Source organism: Pocillopora verrucosa, chromosome 4, assembly GCF_036669915.1.
Source record: "Pocillopora verrucosa isolate sample1 chromosome 4, ASM3666991v2, whole genome shotgun sequence".
Taxonomy (NCBI): domain Eukaryota; kingdom Metazoa; phylum Cnidaria; class Anthozoa; order Scleractinia; family Pocilloporidae; genus Pocillopora; species Pocillopora verrucosa.
Window position 1 is genome coordinate 18,974,767 of NC_089315.1, and position 10,043 is coordinate 18,984,809.

The following is a 10,043-nucleotide window of genomic DNA, read 5'->3' on the forward strand; positions in this document are numbered from 1 at the left end:
GCTCATATGATTGAGCCAGCGGCTGATACAGTTATCAGATATGACATTATGTAAATTTAAAGTCCAACATGGCGGATAACGTTGGTCAAGTGCTTGTAGTTAGCTGTAGTTCATTTCTCTCCTCTGAAGATATTATTCGTGGTAAGAGATCGAACTTTCGATCAAATATGAAAACTTTTATCTTTTCAGTAAAATAGCTAGAAATGTGTTCATTACATGTACGTTTTCTCTCAATTATTCTCAATTATTTTCATTCTCAACTCTATGATTTCATTCTCAACTCCTCCTTCGACAGAAATGTGCAAGACAGAATTTTCATCTCCAAAAGAGCTTTCAAATGGCAGTTTGATTGCGTACCAATGGAAAATAGAAAATAAGTATTATACAGCAGATGTGCAACTTTGTGCTTCTTCTGTGAGCTCTCTCCCTCCTCAATGTGAGTTTGCTGCTAACATGAACTTCCAGAGTGTCATTATCGCGTTCGATCTTAGTGAGGTAAGTCAGAAACGCAGCGTCTGATGACATCTGCGCTTTAATTTTTATTTTATAGGCAAACTATAGCTCAGGATTTGTATAGTTGATTTCCCAATAGTTCTAGCTTTGAAATTTAGCTTGTTAGGACAATGGTAACCCTCTAATTTCAGTAATTAATCAGCCATGGCAATATGTAGACATGTTGGCTTTGCATGCTCTTTTTAATGGCAAAGAAAATAATTAATATGTTTCTAACCTACATGTACAATGTACCTCTCTTTACGAATTGGGATAACTTATGAATGAGTTTTCTTGTACTATTTATTTCCACAGTTATGAAATACAAATGAACAAACTTAAGTGCATATCATTATAATCTTTCAGAAATCAAGTTTTCACAATGTGAAATCATGGCTTCCATATGTTGAGACACAGGACCCATCTGTACTGTTACTACTTGACTCTGGTAAAGGAAACAGCAGTAAAGGTACATGTACTGTATTATTTCAGTAGTTTAATCATCATCTACATTTTTTTCTTTTCTTTCCTTGCCAGTGCAATTTATAGAAATTAATTTCTTTCAATTTGGATTCAAAGGCTGAAAACCTCAACTAACATAGTAAATTCATATGTACAAAGCAGATCTCTTAGTTCATGTGGAGAACAACTTGTTACAGCTGTAGCTATAATGTCTATGTAAAATTAATCTTTTTTTTACCTTTGAAATCAGAGCTGCTCCTACCACTCTGATCAGCTTTTTTATGTTTGAATTTTTAGAAAGTTCTAAATCAGAGGTAGTTAAGTGGTGTTTGAATAACTCATTTGAATTTATTGAAATGAATTCTGAAGAAGAAGAAACCGAAGAAGAAGAAGGTAATGTGAATGTATCTTTTCCATAATAAGCCAGATATTTTTTAAAGGTAATTCGGTTTCATCACCATGTTGATAATGTAATTTGGCCAAAGTAATGAGTTTGTATTAAGCTGCTGTTTCAAGCATTAGTTCGTCATTGTTTGCTGTAATGAAGGACCAATGCCTAAAACATCAGTGTAAGAAATCTCCACCATGGCCAATTTACATCATTAGCTCAGTTGATAAACACCAAATTATCTTATAATACCCCCCCCGCCCCCCCACTCCCCATACCACACAGCACAAAATTGACAATTGGATGGCCGAGGTGCAATCTTTTTTCTTTTTGAAAAAAGAAACAGTTTGGCATTTTGGCATTTTGATTTGAGTTACAAATATTTTGAGTACATTTTATAATATGACCTTAGTACTAGAGAAACTAACAATTATATTGATTGACTGTAGATGACTTTCAAGAGAAGACTGGGATTGATAGAGTTGTCGAGGCTCTTCAATGTGCAGAATGGCCAAACATGAAAATGCGAGGTAGAGTACTGTGGTATCTTTAAGAACATGTGATAGTCTTATATTTTGTAAATAATTGACTCAGTCCTTCATGGTTGCCACCACAAGTATTCAGAGAAAAAGAGAATTCTTCAATATCAGGGGAAAGTCAGGAAGTCAGCATATTTACATTGTGTATCTCTTTGAAAATCTGATATCTTTGTTGGTATGAAGAATTGTGGTATTATTTTCACAATTATACGCTTGGGAAAATTTAAACCGTAGTCAAAGCTAGACTCCATAGTAGCTAATAAAAGTGCTCTACAATTTATGTACAAAAACTAAGATGTTCTCAGCAGTTCTAAATTACTATAGCGTTTAACCTTTTAAATGCTGATAGTGATCAGCATGTAAGTTCCCCTTACAATACTGCTGAATCATTTACTAAGACCACAAGAATAAAGGAAATGATCACCAACCAAATGGGTTTCATTTTTAAACAAATTATCCTGGTCAATGCCAAAGGGAATGTACAGAGAGGAGTATGGAGGATGTGGATACTGATGTTAGGTTGTAGAGGGTTAAATGACTCCTGGACCATTCTGTTTTTCCATTCTATAAATTATAAAATCTAGAATTCAGCAAATTATTACCTTGCAATTGAATTTACCATATTTAAGCCTGGACACAATAACTCGCCTCCAATCCTGTCCATTAAGTCAACATTTAATTGATGAAACTGTAGAAGTTAAAGTTAATTTATTCCACAACAGAATTATATTAAAGATAATCTGCTTCACTGTATAAATCTACAAAGACAATAATTTTAAAATCATTAGTCATGATGACTGAAAAATACAAATCATTCACAGTGGGTGTCAAAAAAGCCAAAATACAAACATAGATTTGTGTTTTTATATGACCTTGTACCTAATAGATGTAAAATCCCTGGTAGATATGAATGATCACATCAGGTGGCAAACGTCAAAGGAAACTGGACACATCTCCCAGTGTTCTCCGGAAAACCCGGTGGCCAGCGTTTTCGCTGGCTACTCGCGTCTCAAGCGCCGGCTACTTTTGTCAGACAAAACAACAGAAAATGATTCTCTTTTCTTATGTAAGACACTTTCGAGCGTAGCTTGAATTTGCGCTTAGAAAACAGTAAGCGAACATGTTATTATTTCTGAACGAAACGATAAATATCTATGTAGTGTTATAGACAGATAAGAACGTAAAATGTTCTTGTAGTTGTAGTAAAGACAGAGATGTGGCATTGTTAAAAGTGCATTGGCCGAAAGCTGTCAATGTAGACTGTTTAGTTGAGAAGGAATCGTTTTAATATCTGCCATCAAGTGTTACATCAACTGGCTTGTTATTGCAAACTTCCGTCCTATTAGTTTAAACACTCAAACGAGGCTACTACTATTTTCCTTTTAATAAGGAAAATTTCCTTATTTAAAAAAAAAATAAATAAAAAAAAACACACACACACAAACAAGATAGACAAAAGAAAAAAAAACGAACAAACAACGTAAGTGAGTTCAACTGTTCAAAGTTTCTGGAGCGTAGAAAGCTTCGACGCTGGTTACATCCCAGTAACATAATCCCTTAAATAAGCTGGCTTCTTAACAACTCTGCCTGATCGCGTTGTTGGGCCTTGCAAGGTAACCCACTAGGCTGAACAAGTGGCTCCGGTTGCCGAGATGCCATCGCATGCCCATTGGTTGCATCCACCCGACCACTGGGTACGGTTGTCCGCTTACACGGCGCGGAGAGCTCATGACCAGTCTGTGCTTGTTTAGGTAAGGATGTCCACTGTTGATCCGATTGCTCAACGCCTTCTTCAGCCACGAAAGCAGGTCTGAACTCCGGCAGGCCTCCTTTTTTTTCCTCAGGTGACGGCGATTTCGACGATATCTGGCTCCATCTTCGGTAGCCACTTCGAAGGACTGAGTTCTAACACACCTTTCAACCTTTGCTTTCACTGCTTCCTTACTCGGAAATCCAGGCGGCACGAGTCGCACTGTATCTCCACTTCTAAGTGCTCCCAGATCCTTAGCCCCCCTATTGTAAGCAAGGGCTTGTCATTCTTTCTCGGCGAGAAGCTTCTGATAGATCTTGGGCTGGACAAGTGGCAACAATGCCCGAGTGGGGCATTCATCGGGCTCGCTTTCACTTTCTGATTCAACGACGCTCACTCTCGTTTTAGAAAGGCATTGAGAAGCGAAATGATTCATTTTTCCGCAAGCCGAGTACCTCTTCCCGAACGCTGGGCAACTTTTCTTGGCAGCCCTATGTTTTCCACCAAATAATTTGCATCTTAGTACTTCTTTAGGACTGGAATCTCTCGCGTTCCGATCATCATTTTCGCGCCTTTTGTCCGCAGACTTGTCATGGCTTTTGTTAGCTGACACCTTGCCGCGCTTCGTTTGGTCCTTCAGTGGGTTTACTGCTTCGCCGACTTCCAAAGTTCTGGTCCGTGTTTTCGACAACTCGGCTGCTCTACAAATGCTGAGGTATCTTTGTAAATCAAGATCTGGGATCTTAAGCAGTTCTTCTCGAAGTTGCCGGTCCTGGATTCCACAAATGACCCGGTCTCTCTCCAGCGAATCTTTAAGATCACCGAAGTTACAGGCCGTCGCCAACAGCTTTAAATCTGTAACGAACTTTTCTTGTGATTCACCCGGGTCCTGAGTACGGGAGAAAAACTTGAACCTTTCAACAGTTTCATTTTTTCTGGGATTACAATGCCCGTCGAACGCTTCTAACACCTGCGTTAAGGTTCTTTCGGACGCGGGAATTTCGAAGGCCATAGTATCATAAATTTCTCTTCCTTGACTGCCGATTAAATACAGAAATAACTTTACTTTCGTCGCCTCGTCTCTGCCATTCATTGCCAGATCCATGTACAATTCTAATTCTTGCTTCCATCTTTTCCAACTGTCAGCCAAGTTTGTCACATCGAAGTCTAACTGAGCGGGAGGTTTAAGCTGTGTAATCTTGTTGTCGTTCCCGTATTTGCACCTGCCTGTTGTCCGTCCGTCGGCATTGCAGGTTTCTTTCGAACAGTTTCGGTCTATCCCGTACTCACTCCTGACACCATGTTTAGTTGAGAAGGAATCGTTTTGATATCTGCCGTCAAGTGTTACATCAACTGGCTTGTTCTTACAAACATCCGTCCGTTTAGTTTAAACACTTAAACGAGGCTACTACGAACTAGTGCCTATTTTTACATAGACTACAACTTTTGCCGCGATTCTGTTCCGATTCTGTACGCGTATTTCGTAAATTCCATCTTGCGAGAATTCGTGGAGCGAACAACTTGGCGTACCTAGCGAGAAAGTTCTCTGCAATCAGAAATGTCAAAGCAAAAATCAGTGCAAAATCAAATCGATGGAAAGAGGGCAAGAGGAAGAATAACAAGCTTCTTTGTTTCGAAAGAACGCATAGAAATCGGTAATTTTATATTTACATTCATTACCGTGGGCTTGCCGACCGATCAGCTGTTCAATCGCGCGATGTTATATTTGCTGGTTTGTTCAAGATAACTTCATCCCGGGGTGATTCTCAAGTCTATGACGACTCTAATAGCTTTCAGAAGCTAACATTCTCATAAAGAGAAGGTAGATTTCATAAGGTCGCATTTCACTGCTAGTTGCTAAAGGAGCTATTTTGAAAGTCGGACCCAGTTTCTTCGCATCTGTTTCTGCATAGTTATCTTGGAATGAAATAAATAGGCATAAAAAATAATAAAAAAAAAGACTTCAATTTTGTAAATTTTGAGAAGTCGCCTCAAGAATGACACGATGGCCAGTTTCTAACGCATCTCACTCAGTGGTCCTTCACACCAGTCTGAAGAATGCAAGGTAATGCTGAAAGAAGTAACCAAAGTCTGGAGAAAGACAAACTTCAGAAATCTCACATCACTCAAGAAGCTGCCAAGGATTGAAGGATCAGATCATGAAGGCAGTCTGTACCATCCAGCTGCAAAGATTGACATTGGTATTCAAGTCGATTTTGCAAGTGACCTTCAGGCCCCTGAAGCACAGGACAACAGTGAAATATCTGCAGTATCTGAACTTGATCGTCATGTCCAGGTTGAAGCCCAGCCAGTTCCCAGTGATGCATGCCCTTGGACCCCCCTAGTCGGACGCTCGATTGCAAGCGTTGGCTACTTTACATTTTTTGCTGACTTCTTCAAAATCTGTGTAGAACACTGCATCTCCAGTTTGTACTACTAAGCTTATACAGAACCCAGATCAAAACATATGATAAAAAAAATCAACCTAAGGTCTTTCCCAAGCCCGATGTGCAGAGGTTTCATAAAATTTATTTTTTAGTTTAACATCCTTTTCTAAAAGGCAGCTAGTTATATATTAAAAACTTTTTTGAAACATGTTCCTATCAAAGCACTAGGTGATAACTTTTAAAGTGTTTGGATAGTTCATTCAAATTAAAATGACTTAATTTTTAGGAAAGCGTTACCTGTAAAGTTCTAGAGTATTTTGGAACGTTTGCTTGTTCACTATACATTAAGCTTAGTCATGTTGAAACTAATTTTACTTTACCATGAGCGACAAAGGAAACAGAACAGTGTGAAGCACAATTCCAGCATGTGTGTCGAACACTGTGATGGTCTTTAACCAGCTACTGATACCGATTCATTTTTGATGGGTGACAAAGGAGACAACCATTCCCGCTACCTAAGCAGATGATGCTCTTTAATTAGCCACTGTTACTAATTTATTTTTGGTAAGTGAAAAGTAAACAGTACAGTGTGTGTGGAACCATTCCCACAGCCTATGCACACGATGGTCTTTCATGAGCTAGCAACTGCGGTGTTCTTCATTACATGATAAGGCAGTCAACTTTCGACAAAGCATCAGTAAAACCAGCGATACCCGGCGTCGGGGACTATTTCAGCATAAGGCCCCGCTGGAGGATAAAGGACTATTAATTTCCCGGCCGCAGGACTAACTTTGCTATACCACAAAGGACTGTCCTCACAAAAGGTTCTTGTTCTTCTAGCTGATTAAAGACCATCATATGCATAGGCTGTGGGAATGTACACACACTGTACTTTTTACTTTTCACATACCAAAAATAAATTAGTATCAGTGGCTAATTAAAGCCCATCATAAGCTTGGGCAGCGGAAATGGTTGTCTCCTTTGTCACCCATCCAAATTTAGATGATTGCAACAAAAAGAAATCAGAAGTGTAATTCGATTTAAGTAGTTCTGATCAACATGTAATGTGGACCCACTGCGCAACACGCGATTTACATTCAGAAGCAAATCTTTTAGAAGAACTCGCTTGCGGCTAACCAAGAAGGCAAACTTTTCATTTTTTTTTTTTCATTAATTATCTGTAGAGAATCCACGGAGTCATAAAAGTTCCGAAGGAACGCAACAAGCGAAGGCTGTGCTCAGCAATGACGAAAAACTAAGCAGCAACCAAGCTGCAGCAGCCGAGCGGCCACCAGGTTTGCAAAAAAGGTTTGCTTGTATACTTACTGATCCCAGTACATTAAAATGAAAGCTCCCGATAAGTAGCATTCTAAACGCCTGGCAAAGCCACGGGAAACGTCAATGAAAAAACAATTTTATGCAATACTTTATATTCCTTGAGAATTTTGTGAATGACAGATTTCGTTTTCCTCCCGTGACTATGCAAGAATTCATGTTTAGAGGAACATGTGAAGATAGTGTTGTGCGCCAAACAGATACTTGTCTGATATGCTGTTGGTGATTACATTCTCATACCATGCAAACTTTGGTGATTCATGTCGGTTGTTGATTTGCACAGTACAGCTTGGAAAATGACTAAGACTTAAAACGCACATGTAGCGCTTTTAAGAAAGAAAAGGTTCCTAAAACCTCATGATTTCAACAACAAAGCTCATCATTGCCAACAGCGTTACGAGAAATACGATGAACCAAAATGGTCACTAAAGAAAATGTCCTTGTTCCAAAGATTTCTAAAGAGATTGTCCCTACACTGGTGCCGCATGAAAGGGTTTGTCTAATTCCTTACACCAGTGAAGTATCTCAGATGAAAATTTCTATTTCTCCAGTCTTCCCTCTGCCAACTGATGATCTCGAATTGCTTAGCTGCCTCGCCAGTGATGGAAACGACAATGAATCCTTTGAGGAATTATTTCAAAAACTGGCGGTCATGAAAGGTAGGAAAATTTAAAAACTTTTGTAATATTAAAGTAAGTTCCACCAGACTTGGTAAACCACTTCAATTTTAAATCTTCTTTACAGAACGTGCATCGTCTCTTCCAGCAACCGAAAGGAAGGATTACGCAGAGAAGGTAAGTTGCGAATTTTGCAATCTGCTGTCTTGTCGATATGTCGATTCTTTTTTTGTAAATATGCACTACAGTCTTGTTTCTAAATATCTTAACACTTTGACCCCTTACAGTGTCTAGAGAAGCTCTTGATTATTGAACTAGATCTCCTTGTCACCAATTTAGAAAATGTAGAAAAAACGGTATGTAGATTATGCATATTGGCTATTGATTTTTATATAATAAGCTCAGTTATGCACGCGTTTTGATTGGTTCTCACTTATGATCTATTGGAGGACAGACGTATAGATGACGTCATCATTAAAACTTTTTTTAATTCTTTATTATATAAAACAAATAGATTCCAAGTTGCCGTGCGTCTGTTCAGCAATACATCACAGAGGACGTCAAAATGTGGTAAGAACATCAGTGACACACTCAGCTGCGCCTCGTGTGCCACTTTTTTGTTCTTACCACATTTTGACGTCATCTGTGATCTATTACTGAACAGACGCACTGCAACTTGGAATCTATTTGTTAAGTCTATTTTGTGGTTTCAGGTGGCCATTGCTTTTTGGCGCGCCTTGGGCGGAAGTGAAGAAGAAATTGCTGGGTTAGGCGAGAACGACGGCGACAATAGCGAAGATGGAGAGAAGTAGATATAGAGAACGTCGCTCCGGCGAAAACTGGAAAATATAAATAACATTTCTTGGTGGGACTTGATACAGTGGCCCATGTTTTTCATTGATGCATGGGCGTCAAGTACAGACTTATCAGACATCATGTTTATCGTCATCAGTGACGGAGAAGCTCCGAGTTTTTAACGGCTTTTTCGGTGAACATACTGTTTTTGATGTCCAAACAAGATGACGTTTGGACTGACATTGTAACTTAATCAAAAAACTTGCAATTTATTTGGCATATAATATAAAATGTTCATAAACTTAGAAATTGGACAACAACCACATTTGCACTGCCCTCTAAGATAAGAAAAATAAGTGCAAAACCTTAAGAAACAAAACTCTGCGATGTAAGGAATAGAGAATGTATTGACTGAGAAGAGGCCTCTCATGACTAACTCCTCGTACCAGCCACTTTGCGGATCATCTCGATATAGTGGCAGTTCACAATTAAGCATCTTAGTTTATGCTTTACCTAAGGAAGCCGTGGTAGTCCAGAACACAATTGCGGCGGACGTCTGCGCGTGTAATGTATAAGTGACCCCTGGTTTGAAAGATAGGACTCGCTGCCTTCTGAGAGTGATGTTGTTTTTTTGTATGGCCGTCGTATATGCAGATGTAAAAGTAAGAATGAATGTTTGGGACCAGAAAAGGTGCCTATTAAAGGATGTGGGGCATGTGGCTTTTTTCCAAGGAAGAATTGTTAAGAATCTGAACTTTAATTCACAACTGTTCGGTAAATAAAAGCATTCTTGTGACAATTGTTCGCAAAATCTGCCGAGACGAAGAGCAACACTGTAAATAAAATGTTGGCACTGATAAGCCGGGAAGTGAATGCATTAATTCCTGTCTAAGTATTGGCCTAAAAGACTTCAACTTCGGCCTAATGATCGATCTGACCTGGCTTGACCTTAGTGCATAGCTTATTAGATTATTAAGAAGATTCCTCGAGTGGTTAAGATGAAGTGAATTCTATGGTCTGATTGGCTACTCTACTGGGCAATACAGGCCTAACTTTCCCCCCTTGGATTTTCGGCTTTCTCGCTGCTTAAACGACAACTGTTAGCGACTTCTAGACTATACTTCTTTTTTTTCTTTTTGGAAAGCGAAAAAAGTTAACGGGCAACTTTTTTAATCAGAAGACCTCATTCGACTAAATGTTTTTTTGTCTCCTTTTAGATCATGTGATGGTATTCATTGGATTATTTTCTTTGATTACCTTTCATATTCATAATTTTGA

At 38.9% G+C, this 10,043-nt stretch overlaps 1 protein-coding gene across 1 annotated transcript; it reads left to right on the forward strand.

Moving 5' to 3' along the window:
* Positions 1-47: 47 nt before the first annotated feature.
* On the forward strand, positions 48-9,622 carry LOC131778089 (alpha- and gamma-adaptin-binding protein p34). The gene is made up of 9 exons (XM_059094467.2): positions 48-141; positions 296-495; positions 859-961; positions 1,252-1,347; positions 1,792-1,872; positions 7,203-7,313; positions 7,905-8,012; positions 8,098-8,147; positions 8,684-9,622. The coding sequence occupies exons 1-9, from the start codon at positions 69-71 to the stop codon at positions 8,780-8,782; spliced, it is 921 nt and encodes a 306-aa protein (XP_058950450.1). The 5' UTR covers positions 48-68; the 3' UTR covers positions 8,783-9,622.
* The last annotated feature ends 421 nt before the right edge of the window (positions 9,623-10,043 follow it).